Source organism: Gallus gallus, chromosome Z, assembly GCF_016699485.2.
Source record: "Gallus gallus isolate bGalGal1 chromosome Z, bGalGal1.mat.broiler.GRCg7b, whole genome shotgun sequence".
NCBI classification, from domain to species: Eukaryota; Metazoa; Chordata; class Aves; order Galliformes; family Phasianidae; genus Gallus; species Gallus gallus.
The window spans coordinates 64,573,018-64,599,089 of record NC_052572.1 but is presented as its reverse complement, the minus strand read 5'-3'; the positions used below and the strand labels follow the sequence as shown (position 1 = coordinate 64,599,089).

General features: G+C 37.6%; 1 protein-coding gene across 6 annotated transcripts in view; it reads left to right on the top strand.

Annotated features, from left to right (window-relative positions):
* The window catches only part of RASGRF2 (Ras protein specific guanine nucleotide releasing factor 2), a 127,177-nt gene that overhangs the window by 28,976 nt on the left and 72,129 nt on the right, over nucleotides 1-26,072 (top strand). For 4 of the 6 annotated variants that reach the window (XR_005843209.2, XM_015280710.4, XM_015280709.4 and 1 more), the window contains exons 2-9: nucleotides 7,065-7,171; nucleotides 18,429-18,576; nucleotides 19,159-19,248; nucleotides 21,001-21,254; nucleotides 22,402-22,481; nucleotides 22,996-23,189; nucleotides 24,480-24,581; nucleotides 24,754-24,863. Coding sequence is in view for 5 of the 6 variants with exons in the window: in XM_015280710.4 (XP_015136196.1) it covers nucleotides 7,065-7,171; nucleotides 18,429-18,576; nucleotides 19,159-19,248; nucleotides 21,001-21,254; nucleotides 22,402-22,481; nucleotides 22,996-23,189; nucleotides 24,480-24,581; nucleotides 24,754-24,863 (1,085 nt within the window). In the remaining variant the exon portion in view is untranslated. The remainder of the gene's footprint in view (nucleotides 1-7,064; nucleotides 7,172-18,428; nucleotides 18,577-19,158; nucleotides 19,249-21,000; nucleotides 21,255-22,401; nucleotides 22,482-22,995; nucleotides 23,190-24,479; nucleotides 24,582-24,753; nucleotides 24,864-26,072) is intronic. The other 2 variants (XM_003643077.6, XM_004949460.5) reach the window with 1 other exon arrangement.

Here is a 26,072-nt window from a genome sequence, read left to right as displayed (position 1 = left end):
TACATGCTGAAGTCCCCTTTTGTGTGGCAGAATTTTTCCCTGTTGGTGTGTTGCTGAAGTACAAATGGTCTGCACTGAAAATTTAGCAGATGGGGCCATATTAGCCTGATTCTCTCATCCATGAAAACAAATACCATAACCATTACAATTTGGCATCATTTTAATTCAAGTTAATGTGTTTGCAAGACTGTGGTCTTCAGTGACCATTGTGTATTCCCTTTTATTTGTTGTTGTTGTTTTATGTGCAAGTTGGGTACAGTATTTTTTTTTTTTCAATATAGGAAGAGTGTATAAAAGAGGGTAGACATATGCATATCCCCTCTACATCCAGACCGCTGATTGCTTGTTTAAATACATTGCTATTACTTTTGGCCCAGACATCATTTGCAGAATAGCTCAGAAATGTGATTAAGTGACACAGGCCAGAATAGATTTTATGCTGCAGTTTATAACTTGATTAATCCAATATTAGTTAAAGAGAAAAGGCACCATAAAATAACTTAATTGTCTTTTATAGGGTTGCTGTTTATATTTGGCTGGTGTTTAACCAAAAAATGGGATAGATACTACAGCCTATCTCTGAATCTCCTCAGTGCAAGAGATGTCATTCAAAAAAATACCTTCTGTCCTGTTCTTGATCCAGAGTCTTGCCATATTCTTATATTTGGCATATATTTGCTATGGGTTAGCAGATTATTTGGTCTCTTTCTTATTTACTTTCAGAAGCTTTTTCTTCCTTTTGTCTGATTCGGGACCAGATTTCTATCTACCAGGAGTGATGAAGTAACATTAAGATGATTAAAAAAAAGAAAAAAACACCTTAACCTCTGATCTTCAGCAAAATTGTGGGAGCACAAAGAAACATAGAAGTTAAAATGTTGCAGTGGCTCTCTGCGAGTTTTGCACATTTTCTCTTTATTTCTTTAAAGAATAAAAATCGATGTGTGCAACTGTAAAGACTAAAGATGCGTGTAACTACTCACATTACTCAAGATATTTTATAGCCTAATAGTCTTGTTTACTCTGTTATGGTCCTTTCCTAATCATCCCTACCATTCTCATCTGCTTTTTTGCCAGCTGATGACACCAGGCTGATGTTTTCATGGCAGTATGTCATCAGGTTCTTACCCCTGAGTGGTGGTGCCAAGCACAGAGTCCATTTTTATTCACATGTGAAGCTTGGAACGTATTCCCTCACATATGTCACTTTACATCTGCATACAACAAACTTAACCTGCCATGTTATTGTCCAGTAACAGGCACGTCGAGTCTGCAGTTCTTCACAATGGTTCTTGTCATTACTATCTTGAATAATTAACAATCTTTGTCATCCTTTGTAATCTGTTGTTCCAGTTCTCAGAGCAGTTCTCTAAGGAAGTCCTTTGGTGACCTTGTTCCATTGTAAGAACTGACAGATGGTCCAATATTCAAATTCTTTCCTAGCTTTTGATTAGATTTCTTTTTGTTTGTGGAAGGACATTCCTCTTGTAAGTCCTGGATGCTTAATTCTCTTAAAATCTGTCAAAAGCATTCTGGAAATTTTATCATTGTAATCCAAATGCTACTTGACCCCATCAAAGAACTCTGATGGCATAGAGGTGATGGCATCATTTTATATCTGTGATACCAGATTTTCCCAAGTGCATCATATTAATTAGATTATCCACTAATTCTCTTCTCATTATAGCTTTTAGTAGTTGATGTGATACAAAAATGATGTGCATTGGCTTTGCAGATATCCCTGGAAACTTCTAAAAAAATATAGTAACTTTAATCCTTCTTACTGTTAGTGCATCTTCATACTAATTTAACAATGAGCTACAGATTTCTTGCCTGTGTTAGTGGCACAGCAAATTTTGAGACAGGGAGAAACCCAGCCCTGGCATTTGCTTTCTTCTGACTTAAAGGAAAATAGCTTCCTTCTCCCTTCTTCTGATCCAACCCACCGTCTTCCTCACCTCCATACCCTCATCCTTCTGTACTCATTCCTTTTTAGGGATACTGCCTTGTTCCAAAAAGACTTCGTTCCCTTCCCCCGCTTACCACAGGGTTTAAGAAATAGAAAATGCACGTGCTGTTTTATATTTGAGAGCCCAGGCATAATTCTGACAGTAGAAGATATCTGGTAACTTTTTGAGTTAGTATGTCCTTTAATAATACATGCTGCTTTGATTTAAAATGTAGTTTACTGCTTTTCTTTCAAGGATGGTTGAAGAATCTTAGATCACTGCAGTGATTGTCCTCCTCTGCCCAATAATTTCCTACTGCTTGAGATGGCATACAGATTTCCAGATCCCGAAATGAAAATATGTCTGACCTGTCTCATTCAGTCTCAATTAGTTGCTTCTTCTACCTTTTTTAGAGTCAGAGGATTTTTAACATTCCAGTATAAACATCAGGTATTGAATGTAATCCTGAAGGATACAGCAAATGATTAAACTTACTCGTGTCTCACACTGAAGACAGGCTTTTGTTAAGGCTCCTAATTTTTGGTGGTAATCTTCATGCACAGACTAACCTTTTCCAGCTGTTTTGCATTTATAATTACCATTCTCTTCAATATGTTGGCTGAAATTTTCTTTTTAGATTCTTATCAAGGTTCTGGCTTGAATGATGTGAACAGAACTGCACAGTAAGTCATTGGCCAGTCAGGAAATAGCATTAGGTCATTCCACACTCAAGTTCTAAAAATAGTATGTTATAGAGAGAACAGTTTTGTTTAATAAGGAGAGTTTAGGGAGAAGTAGTGCATAGGCAAGTATTGCCATACTGTGATCATTTACAAGCCCACAGTATTAAAAAATTTGGTAGTCACCTCAGAGTCCTTAGAAACATAATTTAAATGTTTTTTTATACTATGCTGATGAAAAGATAAGGTACCAAAAGCACATGCATCCTTTACCCAGTACGAATTTTTCTATCCAGGCACTGAAAGCTAACCAAATTCTTCCATGAGCTGGACACAGGAGCTCGTAGTAGATGTCAAGCAGTGTTATCATCTGTGGGAGTAGCTTTTCAGTCTGTGACGTGTAGCGGCACATCTATGGGAAGTGCTCGTTCTTCTTTGTCCTCTCATCTTTCAGTAACTTGGAATTGTTGCTTCCTGTGTGAGCATTAGCAGTAATTTACTAACAGAAAAGACTTTTCAGATTGCTGCAGCAGGAGGGGATGGAAAGGACTAAACAGATGATATAAGCGTGGTGATGTGCTACCAGGTCACAAAGCGGAGATGTCCTTTGGAGAATCCATGTGAGACAGAGAGAGGAGTGAGCTGTGGGACTGTCCCTGTTTATTGGGAGTGCTGTGTCTGTGTTTGTGTGACTCTCACTTCATAAACAGCAAATGCTCATGTCAGTCACAAGGAAAACAGCATACTGTTGCTGAGAAATCTAGTCTTAAGGGTGTTTGTATTGATGGAGAATTGACCCTAGTATGCCACAGAAGTGGTGCTTATACAGGGCATGTTTTTTGTTGTTCTTTGATTTTCCCCCCTAGAATAAAGCTTGTTTTCCTCCTTAGGAAGGGGAACATTAAATCTTTTGCTGTCTTATTTTGAATAGAGCTATTATCTGGGATTTTACATACTACACTGTCAGTGGAGAGTCCAGCATAATAATGAGTGACACTAAATGGTTTGGTGAAGTACTTTTCATCTTATTCTTGTTCTGGTTACTTCTCTGAAGCAGAGGTACTGATCATCTCACTGCATAATCTTCCATTCTCACCACAGTAAGGAACTTTGATTAGTGGTAGGTACAAACTGGAGCGGTGATGCACAGTAATGCACAGTAATGCATCTTGCTCCTGTTTTTCTTTCCTTCATGGTCAGTCAAGACAGTGCCTTCAAATTTATGCAACTACTAATAACTTTCCCTTATTTATTCAGGCTGTCTTTTGGAGAACTTCCCTGTCCAAATATGCTTGTATTAAGATGAAGGCTTATATTTCACTTGGGCATACGCAAATACTGAAAAGACACCTTAAAATGAAATGGATGTGTATGCTTTATATCAAAATACAGAATGTTCATTTTATGAGACTGAAGATTTTTAGAATAAACAGTAAAAAAAGACCAACCAGACCATGGTTTTATTTTGAAACATGAATGCCTACTTGCTAGTCCAACAGATGTGATAAATGATGAAACTGGTAGTTGGTGTTAATGAGTCCTGTAGTGTGTATTAACTGTCAGCACATCAGGAAACTACTGGATGTATACAGAAAAGTGCTGAAAATACAGTGAAGCATCAAGGATACCATCATTTTCTCGCAGTAAGATATTTGCTGCTTCAGGAATGCTAGAGAGGAGTTAGAATTCAAGTATGATGTAAAGATTCTCTTTGGGGGTATGTTATGATACTTTGCACTCTACTTACTGTAGAGTTACTTCAAGCTAAGTCAAGTGATAATTGACGCTCATGCTGGAGTGCAGTACTCCACACACCCACATGTGATGGAGCAGGTAGGTGATTTTTTAAAAGCAGATTATGGAAACAAAAGCCTTTTATAATTTATTTTTTGTTTTCATTGAGTCCAGTCCTTTGGCAGTAGCCCTCTTAAGTTTGAATTTGTGCATTTTCCTCTTCTGATGAAAAGCATTTAGATTGTGCCTGTCACCTTAATAACTGCAGACCTGTAAGTCTAAATTCTGTGACATGAGATCACTGCAAATCTTGTTCAAATGAGGTCTGAATTAGATGACTTCTAAAGAAGGGATAGGGAGGACTGCAGTGCTGCTTCTTCCTTGAACTTGAACACACTGAGATTAAATCCCGTGCTTGTCTATACTTGTATCTGTTCTCATTTCATATGTCAGTGAGCAGCTTTTGTGAATCACAAATAACTTGTTACATAAAATACAGCACTGATTGGTGTGATTTATCTTTAAATATACTTAAAAAGATAGACTATTCCAGTCTATAAACAAAGCACATTTGTATGTAATCGTGCTGCACTTTTTTCCATCTTGTAGGTTGTATTCAAGTACACTGCATTATCATGAAAGTTATTGATATAGAATATATTATGGATGTCATCATTTTATTATTTTCAAGGCATTCAGATTTAAAGGATATACATCATTGGGAAACTCACAGTTTAGCGAGGTTGTCCTTTGAATGATTTATTGATTCTTGACTGTAAATGAGAATAGTTTTTTTCAGAAACCAAACTGATACGGGCCCAGACTTTATGTAGCCTATTAAATGTGAGTGTTTCTGCCTATTTTGCCTTGCCTTGCTTTTTTTGATTGCCTGCTGCTGATCCTGCAGTACTTGTGATCTTCTGTATGAAAAGCTTTTTGTATACATTTGACAATTCTTAGTAAATAATGCAATTCACGGGGAAATAGATTTCTGTCATTTTATGTACTCACATTACCTAAAATGAAGTTAAGCACAGAATTGTACTCAGAAGCACAGAAACAGCTGGGTTTTGTAAATGTGAGGCCCCCAGGCACAAACCTAGATGCAAGCACAGGTGTGCACAGAGCCCTAGTGCCAGTAGTGAATACAGTTCATTCTGGGCTCTGTACATGCCATGCATGCGCTGTGCCTGCACAGCAGGTTGCCAGATGTTTCAGAAGGGCTCAATGAATGGGTAAAACCCTCTCTCTTTTTATATGGACAAAATTCATTATAAATGTTGAATATAAATATCTGCAGCCACTTCTCTGTAGGTAAAATTTCATCCCTCTGTTTCTTTTTGTGCTTGTGTTCCTCCTGCCCTGGAAATGGCTGTTAATTCTGAAGTGGCTTATATTTGCTGGATCTCCAGCATTGTGTTTGGCTCAGAGAGGTATTTTCAGCTGAGCCGTGGGTTTGACAAGGAAAGCAGAATGTTTGTTGACATCACTTCAGGTACTTGCTGCTGTAAATAATGGCTAATGGAGTGGTGGGAGAAAGTAAAATACATACCTCAGTTGCTAACTGGTGTGAGTTTGGAATTTGCTGTTAGAACCCAGAAGATAATTGCTACCATGTGGTTACAGTCAGTTTCCTATTGTTGGGGATGACGGTAGAAGAGGAACTGAGAAATTTTAGATAATTTAGACAACTGTATGATCTGATACGGAGATGCTTTTCTCCGAGACCTCCTGAATCACACAGCCTAACAGCTGGATGGCTCTGTGTGTGGTCAGATCCAATACAGGTAAATCTGGACTGCCTAATGGCTGCAGGCAAGGCACCTACTGAAGTTAAAGGTGTGTGTTTAGTTAGAATATTTTCTCACTTATTTTCATCTGAATTGCAGGAATACTTTTTGCTACCAGACTGCAAGTAACTTTGTGAAATGAGTTTTTAAATAGGTGATGATGTTCTCAGGTTCTGCTAGCTGTTGATATTATTATTGGTATTACTACATTCCGAAAGAAGGAAAAATTTCTCTGAAATTGTGCATTCTGCAGAACATACCGTGGGCAAAATCCCTCATATGAAAAGGCCATCAAAAAATATGACACTTCTTTTCTGAGGAATATTTTCTTATGAACACAAAATATGCTGTAATGATAATTATGGCTGAGGCTTCTTGAAAAAAAAAAAAGGAAGAAATGTTTTTGGAGTATGAAAAATATGAAGGGACACTTTTGTTCTTATGGAGTAATGAAGAAATTATCTACACCAAGTGCACATTCTTGTGATGAAGCGGTGGCATCACCAGATTTGGTATCCTATGATAGCATATAAGAAAAATGTTAGATGAAAGAATTGCGAGGAAAAAAGAGCTACAGATACTGTACTACAGTTACAGTATTGTATTCGACTGTAGAAGCTTCTAAAGGAGTTACATTCTGTTGTCTTGCATGTGAGATCTTAAGAATGATAACTTACCGTAAGTGTCATGAAAGCTATTACCGTGATTCACAGGGGAATATGTTACAGTTTCAACTTCAATCCGTGTTCCATGACTAATAGCATAAAACATATCATCACAGGCTGGCAATGGTTTGGGCTGAGTTTAAAATGACAGATTCCTTACGTACCTCTTTTAAAAAGACAGATTCCTTATAAACCTCTTTTATTTAAGAGTTTCTAAATATTTTTTTTTCTCATTTTAATTTGCAGTATTACTTTACTGTTTTGTTCGGCCATGAAGGGCAGAAGCCACTGGAGCTCCGTTGTGAGGACGAAGGTGATGGAGACGAATGGGTGGAAGCTATTCACCAGGCTAGGTATGAAACTTGATCATTAATCCTCACCTCTGATAATTATTTACTGATATAATTATTTACTGATAACAATTTGAAAATCTAAATTCACCTTCTAAAATAGAAATACATTTTACAATGTGTTAAATGTCTATTACTTGCAATTTACAGATATGTTTTAAAAATAAATGCTTTCTTCAGTTCATGCTTACAAAGTTGTGTTTTATCATTTGCAAAGTGATTGTATTCTAAATGAAATTTGCTACAGGTTACCCTTTTATTAGAAACAGCTTCTAGGATCAGTTTCTGTTAAAAGCGAAGTGAGTTATACGCATGAAGAAATAAGTGATCTGCCAAATGAAGAAATTAATGTTTCTTCAAAAGCTCTTATTCAGGAGTAAATGTAAGAAAAAGGAGATCAAACCGTCGTTATGCTAAGGTGTAATGTAAAAAATTCTTCTTTAAATTGAAGCTCTGAAGAGTGTCTTTTGAAAGAGGGCATGTTAATACTTCCAGCCATGCAATAATTTTCCTGAAAAAAGGTCTGATTGGATAGTATTCAAGGTTTACAGTATAATTGAAAATCAGCCAACTGAAGGTTTGAGAAATGGGTTGCAGAGGCAAATGTCTGCAAAAATGCACTTTCTCCAGCCTCTCCTCTTAAAGACTAACTTCAGCTAATCTATTCTTCCATGGTAACACTTTGAGGAAGGAGACAGTTTCTGAGTTGCTTACAACCTAAGCCACGTAAACAAATGTGATTGTGCTTTATATCTAAAAACAAACACCAGATAGCAGTGTTTAATTCAGACCTTCTGAAATTAGTCCCTGAAGCTCTAGCCCTTGTGTCTTCCAGACAGCTACTGTTTGGATCTTTATCATTTTCTTAGCATTGCTGTCTAACTGAACGGCTTTCACTCTTTCTTGGAGCACCTGCTGGGTTGTGGTACTAGATGAGCCAAATTTTGCACGTTAGCCCTGCTACTGAACAACACATTTCAGAAACTGAGAAGCTATCAGGTTTTGAAGTTTCTTCCCATACCAGCTGTGTTATTAAGGAGAACTGTTCAACTTCTTATTGATTTTAGGTCAATTTCTGCTGTGATTTATGATAAAAAAAGAAATGAAGAAAGGAGACTGAATTTTTTGCTTTCTGGTACGGGCATTCAGGATAAGCAGGATCCTACAGTGTGTTCCCTATTCTGAGAATTTTCTTCTAGCTTGTTGCCTGGTGTAAGAGGCACATATGCAAGAAGAGCTTCACAACACTGAGTTAAAATTTCTTATTATTATATTCGTATTCTTTAGTCCATAAACACATCCCACACGAATTTCCAGGGCAGTAGTTAGAAAAATATTAAACCAACCTTAAGTAACACACAAATGAAAACATAGACAAACTTTTTTAGAACAAACTAATCTTGAATTGTTACTTGCACCTATTGTCTGAAGTGACAGCTATAATAACTTGAAACTATGGACATGGCCTATGAGGGTTATTCTCAGGGTCCTCTGTCATCTGAGGGATTTTTGAATGTGCTTTTCTGCATAGGTTCGATATTTCTTGGCAAGGCTTTCCAAGGACGTGAACATTGCTTTTCATGTTCTAGTATTCTTATTTTGACAGAATACCAATAAGTGACAAAATTTATGTCGAAATTTAACTGCTCAACACACAACAGTAGACAGCACTGTTGTTGCATCATTATTCTAATGCTATCCTGCTTGAGTGCAAATTATTTTTATTTCCTTTATGTTGTGCCTAGCAAAAAACACTTGTGGATACACACCTAGTTATTTAAGCATTGGGTCTTTTACCAAAGATAGAGAAAAGTAAACGGTAATAGTTTTAGGCTATTACCTAAGATTTTTCTTGCCATCTTAAATAAAACAGTGTTGTGTCAGGGATTATTTTTTCCCTGCGTTGCCAATGTAGACTTTTTTGTTTGAATTTGTCTGTATTTTTAACATGTGGGGACAAGCCATAGCAACTGCTTGAGTGTTACTGTTTGTCTGAGACTAGCATAAGACATTTCTGACCCTTCTCTCACAGTTTTGTTTTGAATTGCTAAATTACAGTTTGTGTAGTCTTTTGAAGATTCTTTTTTTCAGTATCTTAGATATCTTGGGTAAAAAAAAATTGAGGAGATATTAAGAACATCTCCCCTTCCCTTTAAGTTTAAGGCCTGGAATATCTTGTTCTGTGTGAATATGTTAGAAATATTCATTTACTTTCTGGAGGGTCCCTTTGTCATCAGTAGCTATGATAATCCCTTTGTTAGGTGAGACAAAACAGGTTTTTTTGTTTGTTTGTCTGTTTGTTTTGTTTTGTTTTTTCATTGATGCATACAAAATGTGATATTTTGGACTGCTTTCCCTGGCTTTTTGCAAAATGCATATTGGCAGTCATCAGAGTCTCTTCCATGTTTTATCTAATTTGCGAGTTACAAGCATGCAGTTGAAAAAATAAGCCTTTCCATCCCAGTACACACTACAGCCCTCTTTGAGAATTAGGTATTTTGTCTGGATGCAAATTATTAACTAAAACATTTCCTGTTGTGAAGGGATAAACATGTCCCTTGTTTCTTGGAAGATTTTGCTGTGGTGGGATGCTACTGCTTATCATTTGGGGAGTACTGTACAGTCTTTGAGAGCTGACATACTGTTGTGTGCTGTAGCTGAATGCTGCAGTGTTTATGCTCCCCTCCACAGTACCTCCTCCTCATCTGAGAATGGATGGTTTATGATCTTACAATGGCATATGCAATTCAGTATATTCTACTGGGACTCAATTCACTGTGAGCTCCATGTTCATACCTATTTTTCATCTCTTTTCATTTTGTTTCAATTCTCAGTGATTTGACTTCTCAGTAATATTCAGAGTGGCAGAGAAAGGTTTACTTTTTTGGAGTTACATTTCTGGACTGGAGGATTTATTCTTGGCAAGCGCTGGCTCCTCTGTCTGTGACTGCTTCTGGGATTTCCATCTTGGGGTTTTTGTTCCAGAACTTGGCCCCTTTTGAAAATATATTTCTCTATCAATAGACTGAGGCTGATGTTATTTTTACCTTCTTTACTATTTCTTCTTTGATTTTAATGTGTTTTTTTTTGTTTGTTTTTTTCCACTTAGCTGAAATCATGTTAGGTTTCTTTTCTTTTCTTTTTCTTCTGTATGTATGAAGTACTCATCAAATTTCTACTCTGGCTTGTTTGAAAGTCTTAAATTAAGTACCCCAGGCTGCAGTTTCACGTGTGCTTTAGACCTGTACAAGCCTACACTGCTGCTGGAAGGAGCTGTCATTTTCATAAGTCAGCTGTTCTTTCCCCACACCTTTGCCAGTCCTTTCCTCATGCTGTCACAAGCATGAACTTAATTGGGAAACTGATTTGCACTAAAAACAATGATGTTTTGCATATTTTTTGCTAGCATAGTTTTAATCTATCTCAGTTCTCTGAGTCTGTTTACTACATATCCACGCAATACACCTGTGTTCACCACACAAAGGAATGGGAAGCACTTTGTTGGAAAAGCTATGTGAGGGAGAAGAGTGGAGTGCTTCTTCCAGCTAGGTTGCTGTTTAAAAAACATAAACCATATGACATGCCCTCCAATCCACAGTCCTCAAAGAAAAGGCTCACTTTTCTGTCTTGTTGGCACGCTTTGCCTGCTAATGCAGGATGTATTTTACATAGGATTTTGCAGTCCGTTGTAAGCTCAGTGTGCTAGCTCAAAGCTGCCTGGAAGCTCAGAGCAAGTTCCTTTGCTGCTAATGCCTTAATGCTGGAAAGGCAGTAACAACCAGGATTTTGTAGTTTCCAGTTGGCTGGGAATGAGTCTGAAAGGATTTCAGTAATGCTCAGAACATAAGCAAAACAATCTCATATCTGCCATTCAAATAATGTCTGGCTAAATCCACAGAACAAAAGGACAGGCAATACCAGATCTGAGGCAAGGCTGCCTCTGTTCCTAGACCCAAAATGAATCAGAAGTGAGCCCGAGCGTATGTTCTCAACACACATGAACACAGATGCAAACCTAGCTGGCCACACTGATCAGCACAGACAAACATTCAGTGCTCTTGCAGGGACAGACATCACCAATAGCCTTATCCTGTTCTCCCTCCTGACTGATTAGGTTGAAGGCATACTTACAGAAAAAACATATGTATATACAGTATGGAACCCTTCAATAAATAGCCTAGACATGCAGTCTGCCCGGGAACTGGCCTTGGATCCTTGGTCCTCCGTTGCTGGCAACCGGACGTGTGTCCCAAAGCCCCTCAGTCCCTCTCCAGCTGCTGGCCTTCAGTCCCCCTCACTCAGAGGTGAGGGTCTCCTGTATCTGGCCTTATGCACTCAGCCTAGCTGATAACTAGTTTATGGGTAAGCTCATTTCCAGAAGTCATACATGCAGATACATTTATCAGTCAATCACCCAACCTTATGGTCTTCCTAGTAACTGAACTGGGTCTTCTGTGACCTCCAGAGGCCATCTCACTGATTCTGATGGTTCCAGTCTTGCAGACTCCTCAGTACCTGGCTTCCAAGAGGTTAATCTGACCCACTGGCTAGTCAGGCTCGGCACTCACTAGTGATCACACCCTGAACATGCACACCCATGCCATATACACACACTCCTGCTCTTCTGAAACTGCAGACACACAGGGTCCTATTGCCTGTTGTCCCAGCTGCTGACACTTAAAGCTCCATGAGCACGTGTAGAGAGTCCTCTCACTGCAGCAAAGAGCTAGAAACTGAGTTTACTGAGAAGATAGAGCATACTGTGCTGATCAGGGGTAGGGCACAGCCAGACAACATTACTGATGATGAGGCTGGTGACTCCTGCTGATGGCAGAAGCTGGCAGTTTTTTTCTTGACTGGGTCACTGGTGTCCCCTGTCTGTGCTTTTGGCCATTCCTGTGGAGAATGACCTTTTATGGGCTGATTAGTCTCCTGCAATAGCTGTGGGAGTATCCAGGCTGAGGGTCTCATTTATCTGCTTAGGTTATTTGCGTTTGTAAAATTAGTCTGTTATCACACACCATAACATTCCTACTCTTAGACATAGAACCAGAGGGGATGGCATCACCTATGCTCCTTGCATGTAGAAGTCTGTCTTCTCCCCCAGGAGGGCTTTGTTCCTGGAGCAGACATCTTAGTGCTGCTGCAAACTACTTCTCTAGCCCATTAAGGGGTCTTCTACATCTTCGCAGATAGGTTCCTATTGTGTTTCCCTTTTCTGTCATTTCCACATCAGCACGCAGCACATTAGATAGACACAAAACTCTGGAGGCAGTCTTTATTGTTATCATGGCTGTCCAGGTGATTGGTGTGGTAGTTGTTTCCTAATATTTGCATTTTCACTAGTCCCTCCCCTCTCCAAGAGATATTAGCTGCAAGTTACCAGGATCTCAGTGAATCCTCAGCTCACACAATAAGGACTGTCTGTTCCCTTTGTATTTGGTCTTTTCTTCATAGCTGCTGTTGAATTCTGACCTGTTTTTGCATAATGGAGTAATGTGCCTCTCTATTTGAGTTTGTTACAGATTAATTCCTTTAGTCAGATTTTTCCTGGATAAAGGAGTGCTAGGACAATTGAAACAGCTTCCTTTTTACTATGAGTTGTAGTGGGCCCTCTGTTTTGGAATTTGATGGATAATGTATTGATAGTGAAGTGTGTTTTGGGGATTGTCTCATTATCCCATAAGAGGGTAGCATTGCCCTCCAGCACACCCACTGTTCAAAGGAAGGCCATTCCCCAGCTCCACCGCTTGGGTGCACAGAGCTTTCAGTGGCTGTTGGGTCTACCTTTTTAAGAGTTTATGTTCCAGTTTTTATTTTCATATCTCAGTTTGAAGGGTGTTGTACTAAAAATAATGAGCCATTTGGGATACAGACTAACCATGTTTCTGGATATGTCACGCAGTCATGGAATCAAAGAATCATAGAATTGCTCAGGTTCCAAAAGACCTTAAAGATCGAGTCCAACCACAACCTAACCATACTACCCTAACTCTAACAACCCATCTCTAAATCAGCTCCCTGAGCACCACATCCAAATGGTTTTTAAACACATTCAGGGATGGTGACTCAACCACCCCCCTGGGGAGCCTATTCCAGTGCTTAACAACCCTTTCAGTAAAGAAGTTTTTCCTGATATCCAACCTAAACTTGTGGCACAATTTAAGGCCATTTCCCCTCATCCTGTCACCTGTCACCAGTGAGAAGAGACCTACCTGCTCTCCCTGTAAGCACCTTTCAGATATTGGAAGAGAGCAAGAAGGTCTCCCCTCAGCCTCCTTTTCCCCAGACTAAACAGCCCCAGTTTCTTCAGTCGCTCCTTGTAGGGCATATTCTCCAAGCCCTTCGCAAGCCTTGTTGCCCTTCCCTGGACCTGCTCCAGGACCTCAGTGTCCTTTCTGTACTGAGCTGCCCAAAACAGTACTCGAGGTGAGGCCTCACCAATGCTGAGTACAGTGGCAGGATTACTTCCCTTGTCCTGCTCACCACACCATTCCTGATAGAAGCCAGGATGACATTGGCCTTCTTGGCCACCTGGGAACACTGGTGGCTCGTATTCAGCCAACTGTCCATCAGTACACCAAGGTCCCTTCCATCAGGCAGCTTTCCAGCCACTCCTCCCCAAGCCTGTAGGGTTGCCTGGGGTTGTTATGACCAAAATGCGGGACCTGACACTTGTCCCTATTGAAACTCATACAGTTTACCTTGGCCCATCAATCCAGTCTATGCAGGTTCCTCTGTAGCGCCCTTCTTCCCTCAGGCAGATCAGTACTCCCTCCCAGCTTGGTGTCATTCGCAAACTTACTGAGGGTGCACTCAATCCCCTTGTCAAGATCATTAATAAAGATGTTAAATAGAAGCAGCCCCAGTACTGAGCCCTGGGGGACACCACTCGTGACCAGCTGCCAACTGGATTTAACTCCATTGACCACAACTCTTTGAGCCCGGCCATCCAGCAGTGTTTCACCCAGCGGAGCATACATTCATCCAAACTGTGGGCAGCCAGCTTCTCCACGAGGATGTTGTGGGGGACAGTCAAAGGCATTAATGGTGTCCAGGTAGACCACATCGACAGCCTTACCTTCATCCACTATGAGGGTCACCTTGTCATAGAATGAAATCAAAATGAAATGAATGAATGAATGAGTGAATGAAATGAATGAATGAAATCATAAAATGAAATCAGTCCTGCTATGCCACCCTCTCCATCCTGACTACTGTAGTCATTCATAGTCCAAGTGCCATTTTCCACTTGCATGACTAGAAACCAACAGACACTACTACTTTTATAGCCTTTCTAAACAGTTCTCCATGTGAATCTGAAAGCCCGTTTTAGTTTTGTATCTTCCATAAGCCACGGCCCTATAAACTCTCAAGGCCATTGGTTGTCTTTGAAATCTTACATCATCAGAAGTTTGTTAAAGGTTAGCAGTACTCACGTACAGCTGATCTCACAAGCCACACTGATTGAAGTCATAGGGATGGATTAAATAGGTTCTATTGTAACATTTACCAGCCATAATGTGGATGCTGGTATGACATAAGTAAACTTAAAAGCCTGTCTTGAAGCTGTTTCTCCTTTGATGAGGAGTCCAAGGCTGCTTGAAGGTAGTTCATATGGGCATGCAATTTCTTTTGCATGCCACACCTCCAAAGCCATCTTGCCTGCTTTTCACAAAGAGTTGATGAGGTTGCATTTTGCATTTCAGATCTTCAGGGTGATTTGATGGGGCTGTAAGTATTTCTGGCAAGGTTCACTGCATAGTGCTTTTGGCTGCTTGTGTGGTTTTTGTACAGTTAGCATACTGAAGCCTTTATCTGCCTGCAGAAGAGGGAAGTTCCTAATCATGAGATGCCTCCTAAGTAGCTCTGTTTTCCAAGTCTTGCTACTTACTGTTAAAATGTTACAGAAATACTTCTCTCAATAAATACCACTCTGCAGAAAACTGTGGTTTACAACAGTTTTTTTTTTCTTTTAAGCAGTACCTAAACAAGAGAACTAGATCCAAACTGTTTATGTGTTGTTTTATGAATTTTTCATCTTCTTTTGACAGTTGAAGACTTCAGTATCATTTTCTTTATTAATGGATTTTGTGTACATATGTGATTAATTAAAAGCCTGCTGATTCATTATTGAAACCATGCTGTCTTTGAAGGCTTCAGAGATTTTGCTTGATCCACAGAATAGCAATTTAAGTGTTTTATCTAACTCTTAAATGTAGAGATGGATGAGAAATGCAGAGAAAAGTGTTGCTGGAATTAAGTGAAGTTTATTCCAAAATCCTGTAATTTTCATTTCCCAGAGCAAGTGGTGATTTGAGAAGGAAAATGGCTAGCTCATTTGAAGTTACTGTAGTTGCATAGGCTGTTTTAACGACTCTTTGTACTACCAATTATGGGAGTGAAGGAAGTGTTTGGTTTCTATCCTGAGACTGACATTTTATGAAATCAAAACCACTAGCAAGGCAAAATAGTCTATATGCATCTAAAATATATATATATATATTCAATCTTTTGTTGTAAAGTTCTCATGGCCTTATAAAGCTAGACTGCAGAAGTATAGCTTAATGCATTTTAAGAACTTGAAAAATGTAGATGAAATTTCTTCCCCTAAAGGAAGAAAATAAAAAAAGCAAAAAACTAGACAAAAAATATTGTATGTACTAGTACTCTTGAATCTTATGTCAGTTAAGACTGCAGGAATTGTTCACTCTTCAAGATTCTACATCTTGATGTTTTCCCTGGCCTTAAATAAAAGCAAATCCAAATCTGTCAAGTTCTGTATTGGAAACATTTTGTAGTGAAAGAAAGAAAAAAAGAAAATTTTGAAAAGGAGAGATCCAAAAAAGGGCTTGTCACCTGTCTGGGTCTAGTTCTGGGTAGAAAAGGCTGCTCTTTGTATTAAATGTGAATTACTTGGTGCTGCAAGCAGTAGGAACTACGTTTTCTTTTCAGTTACATATGCTTTTATTGTTGTAACACCTCTTAATCATTGTAAATGTGCAGGTGCTATCTGTGTTTCTAACTCAGACCTTTCTTATCATGCCTCTTAAAGTGCAAGGAGATTGAGAACTGTGTTTTCTAAAAAAGCTGAATTCTTGTAAACCAAAAAGATAATTAACAAACATCTGTAAAGCACTAAATCTCATACTTTATTACCATTCATTCCACAAAAGACGTATGTACTCCTCCATTATACATTTTTTCAGGGATTATATTTTATTTTTTCAAAGAGACGTTCAGTGCCTTTTTCTGGCCGTTTGCTTTTTACTATTGCAGTAGTTAAAATGTAAAAATAAATGCAATAGAATTGAATTCACTTTTTATCTTTCTCATAATCCATTCTAGGAGGAAAAACTTTTGCTTTATGATAGCTAACTATTTTAAATCTAAGTTTCCTTTCCAGCTTAAGCAATGAATTAAATAGCTGTACTAAATAGCTTACCCCTCCAGTATGAAATTGCAGTTATACTGATTGAATTAACCGTAAGTATATAGGGGAAAAAAAGATTAACTGGAGAGGATACACATTGTTACATTTTTAAAGTAGCATTTAATAGCAAATCTTCATTTAAAAATAAATGATATAGATCTTCATTTAAAAATAAATGATATAGCAAGTAGAAAGAAGTTTAAAAGGAAAACACGTGCAATCCAAAAATTCCTTCTGTCAAATCCTGTACTAACATGACAGTAGGAAAGATGTGATAGTCAGCATTTTCAGTGATTGATTATAGATCATAAAATAATAAAACATCCTTTGCCACAGATTTGGACCTTAGTTCCACCATGTTTTTGCAATCTGATCTTTGTTTTACAAATCATAGATCTGTAGAATGTGTTGAGTAGGAAAAGACCTTACAGGTCATCTAGTTCCAACCCCCTGCCACTGGCAAGGACAGCTCACATTGCACTCATTCAGCCCAACCTTGAACACATCCAGAGTCCCTCCTCAGCTTTCTTGTAGGCCCCTTTAGATACTGGTATGCTGCAATGAGGTCTCCCCAGAGCATTCTCTTTTCCAGGCTGAGCAACCTCAACTTTGTAAGCCTTTCTTCAGAAGAGAGGTGCTCCAGCCCTCTGGTCATGCTTCTGGTGCTCCTCTGAACCTGCTCCAACAGGTTCAGGTCCTTCATGTTTTGGGGGCCCCAAAGCTGAATGCTAGATTGTGTCTTGTGAAAGTGAGGGGGAGGATCGCCTCTTTTTCCCTTTTGATGCAGGCTAGGATACGCTTGGTTCACTTGGTTTTCTGGACTGCAAGCGCACTTAGCCAGCTCATGCTCAGTTTTTCATCCACCAGTACTAGGTCCTTCTCCTCAGTGCTGCTCCCAGTCTGCTTATTGCCCAGCTGGAACTTGTGTTTGAGATTGCTTTGACCTATGTGCAGAACCTTGCTCTTGGCCTTGTGGAATTTCATGAGCTTCACGCAGAGCCCATCCCTCAAATCTGTCAGGATTGCTCTGGATGGCGTCAGTACCACACTAGTCAGTTAGGATGAGTGGTTAATTACCTCACTCTCAGGGGAACAGTCTTCTTGCGACCTAGGTAAGTAGTCTGTATGTGTCTGTAGATTTTACTGAATCATTTCCAGCAAGCAGACACTTCATAGGACTGTGCTTTTTCTGCGCATTGAAATTGTCAGAGGGATTGAATCACGTGAGAAACAGTCTGCTTGAGATGTTGTGTGAGAAGATCTGATTCCTTCTTTACTTGAAGTTGATGATTTTGCAGCTAAGAGTTAGAAGAAAGGTCTGATGCCACAGTTCCTGTTACTAAGTAGATTAAATAAACTTATAAATAAAACAGTGAAGTAGGTATTAACAAAGCAAAATAATGGTGCTCAAGATTATGATGGGAGTTCTTCCGTAAAAATAGAGAGAGGTAGAAGCATTTCAGCTGAGGAGCTAAATGCTGTACACACATGTGCCCAAGTAACAGAAGGAAAAAGCAGCCCTTAAAATAATTAAAGAATTTGACTAAAGAAAGTTCTTGAGCTAAACCTAAGAATTAGCAGCTTTTAAAAAGACGAGTGCAGTTGTCTTGCTCAAGGCTGATTTGGTACGCTTCTATATCTGAAAAGATTATTGAACATTTTGTAGCTCTGGATGATTTGTGATCAAGCTTTTCATTATATATTAGGCCAAACAAGAATTTTTTTGCTTATTTCTCATCATTTTTGTAATTCCTTTGAATATCCCAGAAAGGGATATGAAAGATAACATTTTGCTATTTTTACTGAATTCATTGTTTTCCTTTCTAGTTATTCAGATATTCTGATTGAAAGAGAAGTACTGATGCAGAAGTACATTCATCTTGTCCAAATTGTAGAGACTGAAAAGATTGCAGCCAATCAGCTTCGACATCAGCTTGAGGATCAAGACACAGAAATTGAAAGACTTAAATCTGAAGTATGTGGCAAAGTCATCAAATAATCAATAAATCGTAATATTTTCCTGTGTGCATTATAATGATTTTCAATATTTCTGTAATTTTTGTGAATCAATATATAATATTCCTTCTATGAATCCTTGGCTGGATTTTTTTCTTACAAGTATTATGGACTGGTATACTGATTAGATTACTACTTTGTCAGAGAGTTTAAGATGACACATTGCTTTGCAATATGAATACCGCTGATTATATTACTCTCTACCTGTCTTTGGACAATGAATTTGGTCCAAACTATTCTATTTCACTGAGTATTAGAAGTTTTGTTGCAGTTTTTTCTGAGGAGATGTTAAATGTGCACTTCATTTTGAGAGGAGATCCATCTCTCTTCTGGTTCTTTTTCCATCTGGATCAAGAGCCTTATTTGTTTCCTGAGAACTGTATTTATGTCCCTGTGGCCAAATACATGCTTGTCATTCTGTGCAGCTTAAACAAACTTTAAGAAGAGCCTTAGAAGATAAAGAAATGATTTTTCTGCTAGTTCCATAACAAAGAATTTCATTACATTGAAAAAGCATTTAATGAGTGGTTGTTTTTGTCAGATTATAGCTCTAAATAAAACAAAAGAAAGAATGCGACCTTATCAAGGCAACCAGGAAGATGAGGATCCAGATATTAAAAAAATTAAAAAGGTAAACATGCACCGTTCTGTGTTTGAGAGGAGAAAAATGGAATGGGGGAGGTGTTCTATTTTAGTCTGTCTTGTTTTGTTTTCAACTAGTTTTGTCTTCAGTTACTGTTTAATTAAGCACATTCAACTAACAAGATATCTTCTGCCATAACCCTAGTCAAACTACTTAGATTGTATGAATTTCTATTTTTCAAAGGTATATTTATCCCATAGCGTATTTCTTACTTACTTAGGTGTTTGTTTCTATTTGGTATATATTCATTTTACTAGAGAAGGTTGCACATTTCATTCAGCTGTTTGTGAAGATTGAAATTAAGTCACAGGCCACTTCCTGTAAGAATCAAGCACATAGTGAGTTTATATTCCTTGCTTGTAAAAGTGTTTATGAAGAAATAAGAGAATAATTTACATTCTGTCACTGCATATGGAATGCAAACACTAAAAATGAAGAGAGCTGTATTATTTCAGTTTTTCTTCTGGTCTATTTGATGTTGGTCATTCTAGAAAATATGACCAGTGTTTTTAACGTAAGGGAAGAATTGTCCCAGTTTGTATGGTATTTACCTGTGAAGTTTTTGGTAATACTGCTTAAGGCTGTATATAGCTGCCTCCAGAACTGTGCCCATAGCTGACTCCCACAAATCCTAATACATGAGTATAAATGGAAATCATGCTTGAAGATATGGTCCTGTATCTGTCACTGAGATTTACACAGTGCTCAGTCTCTCAGATTATGTAATTTCTTCTCTGCTGCATGGACTTAGTTTCACTAACCATTTCAGATAGTCTGAGTCAGGGTCAATATTCACCTTTATGTGAATATTCTTTTTCATTGTAATAAAGCCAGAACTGTCTCTTTTTGTACAAGGAGAGTTCTGATTCTGATTCTGATTCACTGCTTTCTACATCTTGATTGTTTTGACAGTTGGCCCTCTTTTCCTTTTTTCTTTTTTTTTTCTTTTTTTTGTTTTTTGTTTTTTGTTTATTCATTGTAAACTGTTACCAGTGAAATTTTCCATTTCTCTTTCGAGACAAATGGTTGATTGTCAACAAAGTCAGGGCAACTGAAGTTTTTTGTAACTAGAAGTAGATGTTTAATCCACTTGTAACTTCAGTGGATATTATGCTTAAGTAGGTTTTTCTGTAGCATACAGAATCATTGTAAGAATGCCCCAAACCTGCCTTTTCTGGATAGTAGTATTTCTGGTCTACGTGTCTGCTATTAAACAGTGTATGTAGCTTTAGATACAAACACTAAGTGATATCTGTATGAAAAAGAAACCAAACTGAGCTTAACAGCTTTTTCAGAATTGTGTCAAAGCTGATATTGAAGACTGTCTTGCAATACCTTACACAAAAATGTTGCACAGTATGATTGGTGGTGTAAGACAGTGAGAAATGTGTAAGGAGAGGTAAAAGGAGTTAAAACAACCTGTGTGTAGGATAATTGTGCTGACAGAAGGAGGTTGAACTTTTGAGACTGTAATAAAATCTTGGTGTGTACATGTTGTCTTTTCAAACAATTTTTGGGCAACAAATACTATGAATAGTACCAAATGCTTGTAGTACTTATGTTAAAAATAGATACCTAAAAGAACAATTAAGGAACAATTATAGATCAGTAATGTTTTAGAGGACAGCAGATTTTTTTGACAGAGGCTTTTCATGTAGAAGGTTATTTCTTGAGAGAAGAACTTGCAAGTAGTCACAAAAGTTTTCTTCTCATCTATTTTTCTGCCTGGTTCCTTTTTAGGTTCAGAGCTTTATGCGAGGCTGGTTATGTAGAAGAAAATGGAAGACTATTGTCCAAGATTATATTTGTTCTCCCCATGCAGAAAGTATGAGAAAAAGGAATCAGATAGTTTTTAACATGGTTGAGGCTGAATCTGAATATGTGCATCAACTTTATGTTCTTGTGAACTGTTTTCTGAGGCCCTTAAGAATGGCTGCAAGTTCAAAGAAGCCACCTATCAGTCATGATGATGTCAGTAGCATTTTCCTCAATAGGTATGTTTATTTTTTGGCTTCTTTTGGAGGTTCCTCTGACCACTCCTTTTCATTCTGTCTGTATATGCAGTAATGAAATTTTGCTTTTGTTTGTTTGTTGTGATATAAGTAATGTGTCTGAGTTGAACCTCATTCCCTTGGGGTAAGAGGTAAGGTGCAGCCTGTGATTCTGTTTGAAGCCATTTAGTCCTCCCTGCCTCCTTACATTCTGTAGCTGCTGTGCTAGAAGAAGGAAAACACAAATAATGCCTTATGGAGCAGCTCTCTTAAATTTTCTGTCACCTTTCCTGTTTCCTTTTCTCTTAAGAGAGTGAAATTGTACTTAGTGGCCTCATATGATTCAGGTAAGACCCTGAGGATGAGTTTGTCATATTTTCTATTTTGTGTTGTCATGCCTAAGGAGCCTCCTTTTCTCTTGCCTGTCTTTTCATATCCAGCAAAAAAGAATTGTTCTTTGCATCTTAGTGCTATTGTAGCAAGTATGTAAAAACAAGCCAGCAGCCATCTAGAATTTGATACAGGATAGGGACCGCATCCAAGACTGCCGCAAACTTCTAAGAGAACAACTTGTTCCTTTAGTTATGAGACAGACTTTCTTTCATAACATCTTATTCATGATCACTGAACTCTTCATGATTTCACTTACCGTTGGGATGCCTCTAAAGCTGCTTCTGCTGATCACATGAGCTCAAGTACAGCATTACATTTCATGTTACAGAAAAGCTCTCAGCTTCAAATCTTGAAGAGTACTGAGTGAGAATACCTATAACTGCCACTGGCTAGAGGTTTTCTAAAGCTGTTGACACATTGTCAAAGATATTCCTGGAACACTTAATCATTAACTTATGTGAAATATGTTATTTAATAGATTATTTTATTTAAAAGATTAAGCAATTAAGATATGCTTTCCATGGTAAATACTACGTATTTTGTAGTATTTACCAATACTTAGTGTATACTGCACTAAGTATTCTAAACACTATAATAAAATGAATTGTTTTCTTCCGTAATAATAATAGTTGTCTTCTGTTTTTCCTCCTGAAATGAAAAATGCACCAGTAAACGGGAAGGAATGCTTCATTGTGAATTATAAATTAGCAAATAGACCTGAATTGTCTTTTTGTTTCTTTAAATACTTGTTTTTCAGTGAAACAATCATGTTTCTTCATGAAATATTTCATCAAGGTTTAAAAGCAAGAATTGCTAATTGGCCTACCTTAATTCTAGGTAAGTTACTGTATTTTCTATTACTGTATTTTTTTGCTGTATTTTTACAAGTTATTATACTTTCTCAATTTTTGTAATTATTTTTTGAAGTAACTGTGAGTTTTCTTTTTCTTTTTCTTTTTTTGTTAATGACAGTGTTGTTTTTGAGTGAAATGCTTCTGTAGAACTACTACCGTGTGGTTTGGTGTATTGAGTGTACCATGTGGGCAGTAGTATAACACTCCTGATATCCAGATGAGAATTCCTCTGTTTTAGCCTCAATGCTGAGCATTGTTTACACAGGGCCCCCACATTTTCAGTGAAATTATCTGATTATTAACTTACCAGAACAACTGTATTTTGACAGGTGAAAGAACCAAGTGTAATGTTTCTTAAATTTCAGTACATTGGAAACTGAACTGATTACAGTAATTCACTTCCATAGAACATAATAGTTCTTTTTATTTTTTTTTTCTAAATACATTCCAAGACATGAGTAGCTGGAAAAAAAAAAGCATTTCTTGACTTTTTCTAGCTGACTTATTTGACATTCTGCTGCCAATGCTGAACATATATCAAGAATTTGTTCGGAATCATCAGTATAGTCTACAAGTACTGGCAAACTGTAAGCAAAACAGAGATTTTGACAAACTCTTGAAGCAATATGAAGCCAACCCAGCATGTGAGGGGCGAATGCTGGAAACTTTCCTTACTTACCCCATGTTTCAGGTAGTCTCTGTACATTTTTTTTCACTCTTTGTTTCATAATGTTTTGTTGAACCATTTTGTGTTACTGAAATCATGATTGATAGAAGACATTTCTTGCTTAACTAAAAGTAGTCTCATGCCAACTAATTTAGTTTTTATGTATTTCATTATTATACAGAAACTGCTAGTAGAGATCTTTTTTCCAACTACACTGACTCAAATCTATTAAGAACCCTGTATATATGCAAGGAGAATGTTGGGTGAGGACTAGTGCCAAAAGAACAAAAAAGGAAAAGTTGAGAAACAAATTCTTGACTTCTGACCTCCTGCAGGAATACACAACAGTCCAGACAGGGATAATATAACTGGTATAGCAAGTTAGAGCAGTCACAAGCATTTTAGGAGAAATATATTTTGAAACCTTCCTCCTGCATTTGTTCTTCGGTGACCTGGTCTTTAGAAAATGAAAAATATACTACTGTAGAAGTTTTGAAAACTTCATTACCCTTGTGATATTTTGTGTTAATGTGTCTGGATTAATTATTTGCAGCTGTTTGCAAAGGTCTTTGAAACACTGGTGCGATGGTTTTGTGACTTTTATGTTTGACATAGAAGTTTACTTACCATGACAATGGTGAACCCCCTCAGTTTGTTGGGTAACTGGCAAATGGAATTCCCCCCCCCCAGAAAAAAAGGGTCACTGCTATTGTGTTAGACCTAGTCAGCCCTTTTATCCTACTTAGAAGGCCATTGCTACCTCTAACAGTGTATTTGTTCAGCTTCCAGCTTGTATATCATAAAGTTTGAGAAATTTTGATTTAACTTAAAAATATCTTGGGATTTTAGATGGGACAGAGAGAGGGTCCTATTGATACATGATGAATAATGTTGTGTTGAGAATGTTTTCAGCATAGGAGAAAGCATCTCTCCACTTTCCATATGGCTCTTACTCTTTAAAGATAAGTAGTACTGCAGGATCACTTGCTTCTGTTTAAGATTCATGAACATGCTTTAAGTGATGACAAAGTGAATCAGGATCATTGTGCTACTATTTGGCTTCTAACTTTCAAATCCTACATGTTCTTCAGTGTCCATTAGTGCAGTGTGAATTATTTCATCTGTATGCTAACGGGCTACGACCTGGCTTGTAAAAAATCCAGATGCTTGCAACCTATTGCAATTTTAGCGAGGTGTATATGGACCTCCCAGAATGTTCTGAAAATGTTCTATGTTGACACCAGAATAGCAGTAAGAAAATAAGAAATTCGGTGTTATATTTGTCACTGTCTCTGATCTGATTTTTTTTCATAGGATAATGAATTGAACTTAAGTTTCCTCAAACTGAAAATGCACACACACGTATGCAGCCTCTGTGACCCAAAAGTTCAGTGTTCTGGCAGTTTTGTTTTGACTGTATGTATAATCACTTACTTGTGGATATTTGGTAAAAAAGACAATGTTTGCAAAACTTTTCCGACCAGTGCAATAGCCATTTTAAATAGCAATTAAAAAAAAAAAAAAAAAAAAGCTGTATTGAAATTATTTCCATAAAAATTTATGGTTTCTATTCCTAATTTGTTTTAAGATTCCTAGATACATAATAACACTTCATGAACTCCTGGCTCACACACCACATGAACACGTTGAACGAAAAAGCCTTGAATTTGCAAAATCTAAACTAGAAGAACTTTCAAGGTGAGACTTTCTACGCTTTTATTCAATAGTTCTGAAGCAAAGGCTCTGAAATGTAAAATGAATTTTTTCTCTTAAGATTTGTTTTTTTTTAAAAAAATATTTTAAAGAAAAGGAACAAAGCTGAACCAAAGTCCAGAAAACCGAGGTAAAAAAATTATAATATTTAAACTCTTCTAGTCTATGGTTTAACAGAAATCTACAAGTACCTTATATTTTGGGTAGGGGAGAACAGTGTTGCTATAGAAACCACCTACCCTTGAGTTATGAGCAGTTTTCTTTATATAAAGAAATACATGTGTTTTTTCACAGTTTTTTTTAAAAAAGGGCATTTTCAATATTCTGCAACACTGGAGATCAGTAAGGGTCTTCAGAAGTACTGAGTTCTCAATCTATGTTACAGTTTGCTCGTCTTAATGAAATAACTGGTTTTCACATATGCTTTAAAGAATGCCAAATAAACTGGAGCTAAAGATATATTTTCAGAATTAACACTCGCTGTAAAAGCCTGTAAAATCAATCTCTTCCCAGAAACTCCAGGCCTATCTTAGATGCTTCTTTCTGTCAGCCAAGGAAGAAATTTGGTTGCTATCACTAGGAAACGGATCTTTCTGCTGTGAACAAAGACATGCTACATGAACAAGAATTTATGCCTTGAATATCTTGTGTATTCACCAAAAAAGTCTTTGTAAAATATGTAGCTGTAAATGTGTGATTGCTTTATAGCTCTTGGTAATTGCATTCTTTTGGCTGTTCAGATTTCTAATGCCTTTAAGACGCAGTCACTATGTTGGACTAACTACCTATTAGTTGGGAGCTTATTAATTTTTCTTTTTTGTCCTGCTGCATCTTCAATACAGTCAACTTTCTGAGTCATTTAAATGTCATGTCCACCACCTTTTAAAGCTCTGGGTTCCTTTGAAGTGCCTTTTGAAGAAGTAACTGCATTTACTTCTTGCAGTGTAAGCAGGGTCTGCCAAAATTTGAGGTCATTTGAAGCAGGGAAGTAATGTCTCTTTTCCACTTAGTCAAAGCCAGGAATTTCTGTGGGTGTGGGGTTATATGTATTAGTATATAATCAGATCAAATAGCATTGACTGTGCTTCATCTCATAAGTTAGAGTTCATCCAACTAATTTATCTCTGAACATTCAGAATTGGAGGCTCAAATTGACTGATGTTCCTCTGCTCACAAGGCAGGCTATATGAACCA